The 14,630-nt window shown below is 39.2% G+C and overlaps 1 protein-coding gene across 1 annotated transcript in view; it reads right to left on the bottom strand.

Moving 5' to 3' along the window:
- Positions 1 to 10,690: 10,690 nt before the first annotated feature.
- The window catches only part of Mib1 (mindbomb E3 ubiquitin protein ligase 1), a 108,690-nt gene continuing 104,750 nt past the window's right edge, over positions 10,691 to 14,630 (bottom strand). Inside the window, exons 20-21 of the mRNA XM_005355754.3 lie at positions 14,237 to 14,337; positions 10,691 to 11,009 (exon numbers count right to left, since the gene is read on the bottom strand). Coding sequence (XP_005355811.1) covers positions 10,869 to 11,009; positions 14,237 to 14,337 — 242 coding nt within the window. The 3' untranslated portion in view covers positions 10,691 to 10,868. The remainder of the gene's footprint in view (positions 11,010 to 14,236; positions 14,338 to 14,630) is intronic.

Below are 14,630 nucleotides of genomic sequence, written 5' to 3'. Positions count from 1 at the left end.
GGTGGTGGGCAAAGCCCACCCTTTAAAGGAAACACTGCAAATGTGCACAGCAGGTACTCTTCGTGGCCGCAGCTGAGGACAGATCCTGTCAGGACCCTAAGGGCAGGCCATTACAAATGCCTGAGTACTACTGGAGGGCTGTTTATCTGGGAGAGACAACTTGTTATTTTGTTCCCAGGCAGAGACTTCCAGAGTTTTCACATCACAGAATGCATGAGTCATGTGTCTGTCCATTAGATTATTGTTGTCTTAGACATTACCTCTTGTTCAAAACCCCCTAGACAGAATAATTGCAATATAGAGGGTTTTAAAAATTATGATTGCATTTATCTATCTCGGGATATATGTGGAGGCCAGAGGACAACTTGAGAGCCAGTTCTCTCTTTCCAATATATGGATCTCAGGGATCAAACTCAGGTCATCAGGCTTACAGACAAGCCCCTTTATGGCACTGACACTAGATCATTTTGGTTTTGTTTTCTAACGGCTGTTACCGTGTTTTATATTCAACAATTTTTAACTAAAACATCACTTACTGAAAACTAAAAAACTAAACTAAAACTAAAACTCTGCTCCTTCTGCCTGTTTCCCCCCAGAGGCTGCACGAGGACAGAGGGAGGTAGGGGGACAAGTGCTGTTGAAATGGTCCAGCTTCCTTTATACAGCCACCTCAAGACTTGATTCACTAGAATTTTACTGCCCCCTTGTGTCACAACAAGATAGTGCAACTAACAAAGATTCCAAGGAACATTTTCCTGGCTCTTCATCTAGAAAATTCAAAGCAGAAAAGTGAGGTAAACTATAAACCACTCTAATTTTTCACATTCAGTTTGAAACACACACCCCCTAGTTCCTTCCAAGATTAGTGTCTTTCCGGATACAACTCGGTGCTATCATTAAAGGAAAGTACCAGGATGCTCAGCAGGTACTTTAGAGAGAGAGAAAAGGACGAAGGAGCAAATTCCGCAATGGAGACCAGGCTGTCCGTCTCTGCAAACACAGGGGTGGATAAACTTCTTGTATGGGAAGTCTGGTGCCCCTCTTGTGGGCAGAACTGCAGAGGCTGGGGCCAGCCAGTGTGCACCTCCCTCTCCTCAGTAGTCAGAGGACAGCACTCAGCTCCATTGTGTTCTCACAGAGGACAGAGGAAATTCGAAGATCCTGATGTTTGAGGTATCCATCGCTCTGCTCTGCCTAAGTTCTTGAAGAGGGAAAGTGTGAACATACAAGACTGACTTGCTGCCCCCAGTAGATACATGAAGACTGGGTGACACCTCTCCTTTCCAAAGGGGATATGTGGGCTGAACAGTAATGGACACTGAACTAAACTTGGAGAAACTGGGTCCTTTTTTAAACTACCTAACTTGTCCTCAGGGCTGATGCCCACAGCTTCCTGGGCTCCCCTGACTCCTCAACTCATCAACCTAGAGCAGAAAAGACTGTTGTTTCACAAGTGTCATTTCCAAGAAAGGGTTGAGGCAGTGTCTCATGTGGTCCTGGCTGGCCCCAAATTGCCAAGCTCTAGGTGGAAACTTCCTTACCTTTCCTTCTTAGCTTCTATTACAGCAGTAAAACGCCTAAGTTAAACCACACATGAGGAGGAAAGGTCTATTGGGGCTCATTTCAGAAACTTCACTCCTTTATACCCCAAAGACAGAAAGAGGCTAGGGTCCCAGTGGCCAATTCCAGACCACACCTCTGTTGGCCTGATTTCTTTTCACTAAGCCCCATCTCCTAGAGGTTCTATGGCCCCAATAGGGCCACAGCCTGGGGATCCATGGGCAGCACTTCTCCAACCATTAGAGTAATAGTGGAAAATCAAAATAAAACCCCAGATGTTCTATGTAATAAAAAAAAAATAAAAATAAAAATCACATCTCACAGAAAACTGATCTCCAAAATAGACAAAGAACTCAAGAAACTAGACATCAAAACTTAAACAGAGAATTCTCAACAGAGGAATCTCAAATGGCTGAAAGATACTTAAGGAAATGCAAATCAAAACAGCTCTGAGATACCATCTTACACCTGGAAGAATGGCCAGGATCAAAAACACTGATGATAACTTATGCTGGAGAAGATGTGGAGTAAGGGGAACACTTCTGCATTGCTGGTGGGAATGCAAGCTGGTACAGCCCCTTTGGATGTCAGTGTGGTGATTTCTCAGAAAATTAGGAAACAACCTTCCTCAAGACCCAGCAATACCACTCTTGGGCATATACCCAAAGTATGCTCAATCATACCACAAGGTGGTGGTGCACGCCTTTAATCCCAGCACTGCAAAGGAGAGGCAGGTGGATTCTGTGAGTTCACAGCCAGCCTGGTCTACAGAGTTCATTCCAGGACAACCAGGCTACACAGAGAAACCCTGTCAAAAAAAAAAAAAAAAAAAAAATCACTTTGCCAATATTCCTTAAAAAAAAGCTGGGAGTATTTTTATTGATAGAATTCATAGATCAAGTTGGAGGAAAAAACCTTAAGGAATACTCTTTACTTATAAACTTGGGATGGCTCTCTAAGGAAGCCTTCTTTCTGCTTCTATCTTTTGGAGAGCCAGTACATAACTGGCATAATTCCTTTATTCAGTATGAAAGGGGCTGCTCCTACTTTTGTTTTTAAAGAGTGCTTTGAGGCAATTTCCTTGATAGCTATCCAGATCCCCAGTTCTCCCTGACGGAAGCACCTTTCAAGTAATGAAATAAAATTTAAGTGGTAATAATAAATTATATATATTATTATTATTCAGGGATAGTTCATACTATTTTCATTTTAAATTGGGTCTCATGTAGCTCAAGTGGGCTTGAACTCACTGCAGTTGAGGATGACTGAAGACTACCAATTCTTCTGCCTCTACTGTGAAATGCCAGGATGTACATACCATCACTTTCATATTATTTATGTCCACTGCTTTTACTTCTGGTGCCAGCAATCCCTGTCTTTTAATTGCTTATTAGCCTGGCTAATCTCTTTACTTGATCAAGGTCTGACTCTTAGTGTTCCTCCAGTAAGTTCCTATTTACAGTTTTGTTTCCGTTTTCCTTCCATTCTCTGCTCACATTTGTATTTCTTTTTATTCTTTTTGATTTTGTTCCTCTTCTAATTTTATAAAGAGGGCTTGATGATCTTTTCTACTATACACTCCATGCCATAACTTTCTTCCCAAGGGCTGCTTTCACTGCATCTGTGCACGTTCCTGTGTGTGGACCCATCACCCAGCCAGCCTCTAACTTAAGATCTTTGTGATTCTTCCTCCTAAGTTGTGTAAGTCACCACACCAAGTGTCCAAAATAGCCTCTACTTCTTGAGATTTCTTTGACCTCTGGGTGTAGCTTTGTCACCAACTTAATAACTGAGCTTTTTAAAGCCATTGCTTTAGATGTCTAGCTTAATTCCATTGTGGTCTGGGAGAATATGGTTATCATTCTTTTAAGAGTAACCATATTTGAAGGTGCCAAATATCATCTCCCTTACTAAATGTCCTATGTAAACGTGAGAATTATGTATATTCTGCTGTTGGTAGTGAATTATTCTGTAGACATCAATTACATCCAGTTGACTAGTGGTATGTTTTCTGTTTTTCTTCTTCCAGTGTTGGGGACTGAATTGGGTTCATACGGACAGCAGTCAAGTGTTCTACCACTGAGGCCAGAACTGATGGCCTTCAGCTCAACCACATGGTACACCCTCCCTTAAATTTCCACCTTTTAGATGTGTCCAGATTAAGGCTGCAGTACTTCACCCACCAATGGCTCCCAGGAGTCTACTTCTGGGTGTCTCCGCAGGCTTTCCACAATGGTTTAAAAAAAAAAAAAAGATTTATTTATTATATACACACGGTTCAGTTGTTCAGCCTCCTTGTATGCCTGCAGGCCACCAGATCTCATTACAGATGGTTGTGAGCCACCATGTGCTCAGGACCTCCAGAAGATCAGCCAGTGCTCTTAACCTCTGAGCCATCTCCTGCCCCAATGGTTTTCTTGTGATATAGTCAGAAACTAAAGGCTTGCCTTGACTGGTTGTCTTTGTTGTCTTTGTTAAGCAAGGGTCAACTTCACCTTAAGAGAACTTTCTAAATTTTAATAATTCTGCTCAATATAAATATAAATATAAATGGTGAGAGGTGAAAATAACATTTATAAAATTCTGTCTTTTAGAATGTTGTTCTGTGAATGCAGGGGTCTATCCAGAGCACACCAAAAGCATCTCCTCAGGGTGCAATACAGCAGCAGTACCATCAACCAGTCTCCTTGGCACGCCATCCATTTACTAAAGGTTCTTGTTATGGATGTGGTCTTACACTTACTTCCTACATCTATCTTTAATATTATTATTGTTGGTTCTCAAGAAAATGAAAGTGTGCTCATCAGTTATTAGTTTGGTTATAAACAGGGGAAACTCCTAGCTAAATGCTTGCTCCATAGGAACCTCACGCTTCACTGCATCTCTTCAACTACTGCTCCTCTATGAAGCATCATCCAAAGTCAGGGAAGTGTTGTGCTATAAAATAGTGATGAATAAACTGTCAGTGATAAAAATATAAAGTAGATTTTCTAAAATGTCTTTATTCTTAAATCTAGTTTCAATTTAGTAAAAATATTACCATGTGATAGCTACTTATACAGTAATAGAAATAAACACAAAATACAATTAGAGCTTATCCAAAATAAATTCAGTTCTAAAGTTGGAACACATGTGTTTTTACCAATTAAACAAAAGATTCTGTTTCTGATGAATTTTCCTTAGACATCTGGGATACATATCTTTTAAACTGGAATCGGAAAACTTCTCAACAATGTCACAAACAATTGCATCTAGCAACTTTAAAAATAACATACCCCGAAACTATTCAATGACTGGTTACTCACAAAACACTGAAAAGGGGAGACACTTCGTTGCTGTAAAATACTTACCTTCTAAAAATTAATGTGTATACAAACAGACACACCTGACTTCTGAAGAGGAATGAGCTTTTAAAATATACAGAGAGACAAGCTAAGTCTTCTTGCCTGGTTTTCTTTGATCAAGCCTATTCTATTCAGGCTACTTTCCAAATACATCTTAATCCCGAAGACATAGGTATTAAAATATTAAAGCTTCTTTAATCCTTGAATAGAGGCTCCTGCCACGTGAGCCTCATAATGGGAGCCTTCTAGATGTGGGTGCTTACTTCCTATACTGACTTGGAGAGAGACGTCCTTGTTTCTCACAGATATGGTAATTTTCTTTCCAAAACTAGGATTTTTTAATGTACTGAAATTTGCTTTCAAATGCCTTAAAAATAAAAATTAATTTCTATTACTATTAAAAATAGCTTCCAACAAAAGTCAGAGAAAAACATGACACCACAGGTTTTATTAATGATAAATGTTTGAGTTTATTTTAAAAAGCTTAGTTACTACTAAGCACTTTTTAAACAAAACTAATAAGCAAGAATAATTTTCCATACAGAAATTTTATCCATAAACAAGATTTAAATTTATTCCAACATTGAAAGCTAAGAAGAATTGGAGAAAATACAAAGCAAAACACTTCTGAGTCAACCTGCTTTCTCCTTTTTGAATATACTGTACTTGGAATGGCAGACATATACTGAAGAAGACAGAAAAACGTGCATTTAGTCTACATATCAGCATTAAGAATGACATGCAATTCATGATTTCCTTTTCACTAATGTTTTTACTTGAACCACTAAACAAAGGGTTTGGCCTGGTCCTGTTTCCACTTGAGAGGAAGATGATCTGCTTCCCAGACTGACCCTCTTTCTGTACCAGACACCAAGTGTGTTCTTCCCTTTCCCCAACAGTTATTAAGGTGACTTTGCATACTCATAGCAAACACTATTCTTTTTTAACAGTGCCATGACCTTGAATAATCAGTTTTTAAAAAAACAGAAGCAAAAACCAGGTATCAAGTGCAAATGTAGACCACTTCCCTTAAAGACTCATGCAGACCCAGCACACAAGCAGAGCCGCTTGCCACACACTTGGCCGTGTGACAGGAACGTGCGTATCGTGTGCGCATGCAGAGCCGCTGTCACGTGTTTAGCTCTGTGATCAGGAATATCCACATCATGACCCAGCGCACTAAAAGTTGCCTACTACAAGGTTTTGAGTGTTGCCAAGTTAGTAATTCTTTCAAGGCACTGAAGAATTATGCAGATGGAGTTTCCAAAATATATTAATAATTGCTTAAACTGTTAAAAAGCCCTGAGTCAGAACTTTCAGTAGCTTCCTGAAACTGTATACTCAAGACAAAATGGCATATTTGCTTATTTCATAAAAAAATTAGAAGACCACTTTGCTTGCTTTTGAGGAAAGAAGCCATGTTCATGAAATAAAAGCCAAAAAAACTATACAGGTCAATTCAAATCCTCAGCACTATTAGCCTTCTTAGACAATTTGCACACAGCAATTCATACTTTTAGATTCAGGCACCAAATTAATGCGACAGGTCCCTTTTCCTGTACCTATTGCTTAAGTTCTCAAAAACAGAAAATCTAACTTTAACCTCAGGTTACTTCCATTTTACCCACAAACAAGATGAGATGCCAGGGTTGGGGGGGGGCAATATTCTGATAGAAAAGGAGGTAGAAAATGTCAAAATAGCAACTTAACTTTATTAACTATCCACTCATATTTTTATGCTGTGATTTGACCCCACTACTAGCTACTAAATCAGCCACTGAAGCTCAGTGCAAAGGAGTTCTCCTTCATTGCAGTAAAGCAACATATGCACGAAACATTAAACAGCTTCCTCACATTTAATGTTTAAAAACATACAACCGTAATTATCAATACTGCGATTGTGTGTGTGTTAAAGTCAAAAGGTATTACACGATTATCAAGTAATGTAAGTAAGCATTCCTATGTGACAGTCAAACAAGTTAAATTAGAAAAATGTATTCTGAAACTTTGACAGGTAAGACTCAATGACGAGTGAGACTTAACAAGGCACAAATTACTTATGAAAATCTATTTCCTTCCCAATTAGTACAAAACCAAAGCTAACTTATTTCTCATATTTAAATGTACTTTGCCCCCTCTGACTCACAATGAAGTTATAAACACTTTCAATTAACATACATGTAGAAGTAACAATTATGTAGGGAGAACCGCCCTTCCCTCAAATGTCAGAAACCTGATATCTACCTAAGTTTAAATCTTGCAAACACACGTGAACGCTGGCTCTCTCTGTTCTCAGAACCCACTGCACAAAGGAAAGGGAGAAGGGAGTAGATGGTGGGTGTGGCATTCCAGCTGTGCAGGATCAAGTTCCATACCTGTTTCCCAACCGATTGAGCGGAAGTGACACCCTGAACTGCACATTTAGAAGCAGGCAGGATAACAAACCTATGATATGTGGTTCTTACTGCAATTTAAAAAAATTCCAAAACATGTGTCATGTGAGTCCGTTTTTATAAAAATTACTATAAACATTCCAGACACTTTAAAAGGATGTTTTTAGACATTAAAAAAACAAGCTGTATTAAAATCTGTAATTTACAAAACAACTGTCAAGATGCATGAAATCTGACCTAATAGATGCCTTTTATGTTTTAGTTAAACACGCCCTCTCCACCACGGCTGCAGTAAGTCGCACGGGATACTCCTTTTCTCTGGGGTTACTGTATGTTTCCTATTTGCAGTACGGCACCAGCTTTGCTCCAGCCAGCTCTGTCCTATTCACAAGTTTAACTACGCCTAGTTCAAAAGTGTCCAGAATTCAAAATAAACAAAGAACATCCACCAGGCAACATATGACTAGCCAAGATGTTCCCATGTTTAAAAATGACCCAGCAAGGTTTGAGTTTTGAATTAGACAAATCTTAAGCAGCATGCATTTCAGCATTCTAAAATAAAATGCTATTGCAGACTAAAATCAGCAAAAATATAAATTTATGAAGTTATTTCCAGTTAATTTTATGTTTCAGTAGACTTCCGCTTAATTTGCCATTATTAAATTACAAATACCTTAAGCATAATTCGGGCAACTAAACACTTGCCTAGTTTAATACTCTTATACTAATATAAAACTATCTCTTTTGAAAACCTTGCTCCCAATAAAATTATGTATGTATACAGCACAGATAAGATGTTAAACTATGTGAACAAGTGCAACTGTGCTAGCACCATCCGGAAAGCTGTGTGTATTCAGAGTGAAGAAAGGAGAAAAGGTGGTGGGCGAGAGGTGTAGAAAGGGTTCCCAATACTGCTTCCCTTGAAACACCAGCAGGACACTAACGGTGCCTCAGGACCCTGGTTTTGTCCACAAATGACACAAACAACTGCAGTGTGAACTCTAAGTGTGCTAAGACACTGGCCTTTTATTTTTCCTATCAAGGCCCTAAAGACCAATGCTTTAAAAAAAAAATGAATGTATGTCATTGTAAAAGGGAAGTCAGAGTTGCTCTGAGGCACAGGGAGAGAGGGCTGAGAGTAACAAGGAGAAGAGATACTAAATGGGCCAAGAACTACGAAGAGACTAAGTAAGAGGTAGCAGTTTCAGAGAGAGGAGGAAAGTCACTGGCATGATTTAGTCCTTGTTCTTGCAAATCCAAACAAACTTACAATAATTTTAGGTGCCTGAAGACATGAATAGAAGAACATCTTCTATTTGTAAAATAAACAGCCAAGTGACAAAGAGAAATCCAAAGGTCCCAACACTAGCACTTTATGGCTTCTCTCATAGAAGTTAAGTGTGTTGTGCTCTACCATGGAGGAGACAGCTAGGAGCTAGCAGGAAGGCCTACCCCTACAAACACAGGCTTTAGCACTGCAGCTCAAGGGACAGAAGAAAAAGACTTAAATGAGATGCAGCTGTGGCCCCAGGTCCTTGGACTGGCAGGCTGTGTGCAGCAGCCATCCTTCATTATCCAATGGGCAGCCCAGGGCAAGGAAGGAAAGATCCTCACTTCTGCTATTTCCAAGTCTGCATGAAGACAATCTGTCTCTGTATGTAAACACTGTATCATCAGATGTATCTTTTTCCAACTTCAAATTATACTTAGAAAATGACCTCACTGTTTCCCAACAATGTAGCTAAATAGAGTCACAACAAGACATTCCTAATTTGAAACTAACAAAGTGTACTGTCCAAAATGATTAACAGTTGTTGGACATGGTGGGGTCCCCATCCTATAATCCCACAATTGGAAGGCAGAGGCAGGAAGATCATGAGATTGAGGCCAGCCTGAGCTATACAGTAAGTTCCAGGCCAACTTGGAATACATAGTGAGACACTATCTCAAAAACAAAAGAGAAAAACATAGCAGTTCCTCAGCTAAACACAGATATGGGACTGTTGAGTCTGCAACACAGCCAGCACACCATAAGGCCTGGCAAAGGCAGTGGCAGGTAAACCACCAGCAACAAAGTGCAACCAGGCTGGACACTCTGCTTGCCCACATTTAGTTGCTAGAGCAGAAAAACAGAAATAAGCTAGCCAGATTCAATGTAGGAAAAATCTATCCCCAAAGAACACTAAAAGAATATATACTTATACACAGTCTATAGTAGACACTACTGTAAACAGCTGGTATTTTTTTTTTTATAATCTAGCAGTAAGGAATCTTGAAACACACATATATTTAAGCTAGATACAAAAATTACCCATTAAAGGGGATAAAATGCTTAATCCCCCCACTAAATCTACATGTAATCACATGCTTTTCCATAAATGCCCCTGCACCCTTTTCTAAGCATCTGATATTAAGCTATTTATTGTAGCTTAGTTATTGTTGGCAGTTTAAAGAATATTCATCTGCAGGTATAAAGAAAAATTATGTTCTTTATACAAAAATTACTATCTGAGAGAGTAGAGAGTAGAAGTAAGGCTTTTGATGACGACAGAATCCATAACACTGTCAGAGTAACAGGCACAGAAGAAAAGATTGCTGTCTCTAACAATTCACCAGCCTGCTGAGCAGATCTCAGAGTCTGATTAGATCAAGCCCAGGTCAGTTGTCAGGGAAAATGAAAATTACTTTTTTCATAGGCTTTTTTTCTGCAAATGGCTGGTCCAAACAGTGACAAGCTAATACAAGGAGTGCAGTGGTCACGGTCAGGCAGGATGTGTGCTTGCATCGTTCTGTACAAGCCTTCAATTCTTGCTAGAATTTTGTTTTTCCTTTTCATGTATACTGCTAATTTTGAAACTGATCATTTATTTAATCTAGTCAATTTTCCTTCTTATTCTGTAAAATAAGGTAGTCATCATTCTCTTAGCACACACTTCCAGTTCCTTACTTCTAAAGCTATCATCTGGGTAATTTCTACTTATTTTGAAATCCTTCACTACTGCCTCAGCCACGCGGCATCTCTGCTATACATTTATCATTTAACACATATGACATAGTTTTACTTGCCCACTCACCTTACGTAGGACTTTTGGAATAGCTGTGTCATTTCACCATGTGAAATCATGACAAACAAAATCCTGAAGGAATACTGAACCTTCTCTCTTTTAAGGTGTAGCATATGTATAAATTTAAAAAGAAATTTTATTGTTTTTCACAATAAAAACAAATGTGAAAGGAGGTCCTTCAAGGATTTTCCCTTTGAAGCCAAAAACAAAATTTTTATGAATTACCATGTATTTGATGTTCCAAATTTAAAAGGAAAACACAGATAGGCAGACAGAAAGACAGACAGACAGACAGACAGACACACACACACACACACACAAAAATCAGCAATTTCAAACACTGTATGTTTTCGTTGTGATGGTGGTACATATACAGTCTAATTACATTCTAATACAAAATTATGAAATTTCAAATTAGCCCATTATATTAAACTTCCCATTAGCTTTAGAACCTACTAAGATCTCATGATCACATACTTCAACTAACAACACACTGTGTCTCTTAGTCAATACAAAAGAATCCTCCGTTCAATTGCCTTGCGACAAATTGGGCATTCGCTCATCCGGTCTCCACAGAGCTGGCATGTTCCGTGGCCACAGAGGAAAATCATGTTCTTCAGACGATCCAAACACACAGGGCACATTGTCTGAAATGAAATGAGACAATGGGTAAACACGGGCCATTTTCTACCTTAAGTGCAATATGACACCTCTTTTATATCATTCATTTTCTCTTCTGGTTTTAGTCAAATACAGAATAAGTTTGTGTGTGTGTGTGTAAGAGAGAGAGAGAGAGAGAGAGAGAGAGAGAGAGAGAGAGAGAGAGAGACATATGCGTGTTTGAGGGGGATTTGAGACTAGGTCTTGGTTGGTGAACTCAATATGTAGGCCATGCTGGTTTCAAACTCATAAAAGACCTACCTGCCTCTGCCTCCCAAGTACTAGAATTAAAAGTGTGCAACACCACGCCAAACTCAAAAATAGTTTATTTAAAAATCAGATGTTCAAAAATAGTTATTATAGCCAGGAGGTTTGATATACGTGCCTATAATACCAGTACTAGGGAGGCAGAGGCAGGCGGATCTCTGTGAATTTTAGGCCAATCTGGTCAACAAAGTGAGTTCCAGGACAGGCTCAAAAGCTATAGAGAAACCCTGTCTCAAAACAAACAAAACAAACAAAAAGTTATTTTAATGTCATCCATACAAAATAGATACTAGCTATTCTTCCAAAACTATAAAGGTAGTATATAAAACAAATAGTACAGGCTAGGAATGGCTGGATTACTAAATGAGGCTTCCAGTCTATGAGAATGTAGCTTTGATGATACCACAGACCACTAGGGGTAAAAAGTGCTGTAAATTGCTAAACATAATCCTTTCCAAACAAACTGCTACAATTATCTATCTTGCAGTTCCAAAAAAGCAAAATGGGGGGGGGGGAGATGGGGGAATCACATCTTTGGATTTTTAGAAAGTAAGCCCACCCATTTAGTGGCATTAAAATAGCTTCATTCTGTTCCATTTTCAAGAACTGAGTGTACCACAGATACTTGCAAGACCCACGCTCATTGCTGTACTAGTCACAACAAATGGAACCAGCCTAGATGTACATCAACAGGTAGAAAACATAGTACATATACAAAATGGAATTCAGTCATAAAGAAGAATGAAATTATGATGTTGGTAGAAAAATGGAAGGAGCTGGAAATCATGTTACATGAAATAAGTCAGCCTCAGAAGCCAAATATCACCATATTTCTCATATGCAGAATCTAGATTTAAATTTCTACAAATGCATATGCATATCCATATTTATTGGAAGCAGAAAGAAATATGAGAGGGGAATGATATAAATGAAGGCAGAAGCAGGGGGTAAGAGTGCAATGAACAAAGGAACACGAAAGCTTAGCCTAATGGGGAGTGGTGGTGGGGATACCCAACAAAAGGAAGGTTGACTAGTGAGGCTGTGTGTGACAAGTAAGAACAAAGAACAACATGTATTTATATAAATGTCATAATGAAACCCATTACTCTGTATGCTAACTAATTAAAGACAAACAGGGGCCAAGTAGCTGGTTCAACAAGTAAGGAAGGCACTTGCCAGGTAAGTGAGGACCAGAGTTCAGATCCCCAGAACCCATGTCAAATCCAGGTAAGGACATGGGCTCACATGTAATCCTAGCATACAGGAGGAGGAGTCAGGGACTCCTTGGAGCACGCTGGCTAGCCACCCTGGCCAAACCAGTGAGGTAGGTCCACATTCAGGAAAGTACCTGCCTCAACATGGAAGGCAGAGATATCAGGGAAAACATTTGTCAACCTGGACCCTCCATATAAATGTATATATACATGCTCATGAACTTGAACACATATGTGTACCCACATAAATACAAACATGGACAGACATTATACAAACAAACATTATGTAAAAGGAAGGGGGAAAAAGACAAATGAGAGGAAAAAAAATCTTTAAATTCTTATTTATCTTTACTTACTCACTATATAACAATTATAAAAACAGCTCAATGAAAAGGCTTTTCTCTCTTCAGACATGTACACAAAGGCCTAGTAAATACATGCATTCCGTTTTAAACTAGTTATCATGTGATGACGGGCCACCCTCTATTGCAGTGATTCTCAACCTATGGTTGCAACACCTTTGGGGGTGGAACAACCTTTTCACAGGGGTTACACATTAGTTATCCTGCATAACGGATATTTACATTACAATTCATAACAGTAGTAAAATTATAGTCATGAATTGGCAATGAAGTAATTTTAATGGTTGGGGGGTCACCATAACATGAGAAACTGTAATAAAAAGGTTGCAGCATTAGGAAGGTTGAGAATCATTACTCTATTGATTAAATCTGGTAAATTCAGAAAGTAAACTTGCTATTAAAGACTGCTATTGGCTGGCAATAGGGGTGTGATTGCCAACCTCAGACCACACTCCTGCTGTTCAAGTCTTTGAAGCAATTAAATCCCTGTGTCAAAGCAAAGGATATGATTTACTATTCTTTCTGCTGTGTTGTCTGTGCGACAAGGTTTCTCTGGTCTTCAACTCGACCTCCTCAGTTTAAGGGTTAGGAGTGTACTACTACACCTGGCTCAAGACTTGTGGTGTCACCTAGTATACACCTGTTCTTCTTGCTTTGATAAATATCAAGGATATAAAAGAGTACTTCGTTGATATTGTATAAAATGAAGATAACAATACCCAGTTTGATGTATGAAATGCTACTCTTCACTTCTCAAGTCCCTTCCAACACCCTCCCCTCTCCCCTCTATCCAACTCTCAATGATGAACACCAATCTGAATTTTGCACTTATTTTTCCCTTGTTTTTCTACATAAACACACATACATATGCACATTTTAATTTTCTACTGAAATAAACATTTGGAAATGTACACAAGCCACAGAAATTCACAACCTGTAACCCTGCAAGACTCCAGAAACTTCCCCTTTGCTTCTTCCCAGCAGAGAAAAACCACACTACCCAGGTTTTAACACTCTGATTTCCAGCAGATCTGCTAGGTTCATTAGACGCCTGTGCTCTCCTCTGTGGGTTAGGAGCATCTCTGCCCAGCAGCAGCACAGGAGGATGCTGGTGCACTGCCTTCTACATGACACACGACAATCTCTCCACACTCCTCAAACTAGTTCATTGTGATTTTCAGGCTTTTTCCAGCATGTTTATTGGCACCTGTGTGTGTTTCCTGTTCTGGAAAATGTCTGACTAAACCTCATTGTTTTGTGACATCGACCTGCTATCACAAACCATGACTATTACAGAAAAGGCCAGTCGCCTAGTAGACATGTGTTAAGTGGCATAGTAAGAAGCACTGGGTGGCAGGACGCAATCATTACCTGCTCCTTGATGTCCTGCAGCTGCTGCTGCAGCTTCTGTACATCTGCATTGACATTGGTGTTGTCTTTGTCCTTCTGCAGCACTGGAATAGTCCCACTTGCTAGAATTTAAGAAATACCTTCTTAGTTATTACTGTTTGACATAATGACATATTTCTATAATTTTAGTTACTAAAAAAAAAAAAACTGAATTGGGCAGTGACGTTTTTATTAATCCCAGAACTTGGGAGGCAGAGGCAGGTAGATCTCTGAGTACAAGGACAGCCTGGTCTACAGAGTGAGTTTCAGGGCTACACAGAGAAACCCTATCTTGAAAAGCAAAATAAAACAAAATAAAAACAAACGAACACACACACACACACACACACACACACACACACACACACACACACAC

Source organism: Microtus ochrogaster, chromosome 18 (assembly GCF_000317375.1).
Source record: "Microtus ochrogaster isolate Prairie Vole_2 chromosome 18, MicOch1.0, whole genome shotgun sequence".
Classification (NCBI taxonomy): domain Eukaryota; kingdom Metazoa; phylum Chordata; class Mammalia; order Rodentia; family Cricetidae; genus Microtus; species Microtus ochrogaster.
This window is presented reverse-complemented; position numbering and strand designations above follow the sequence as displayed.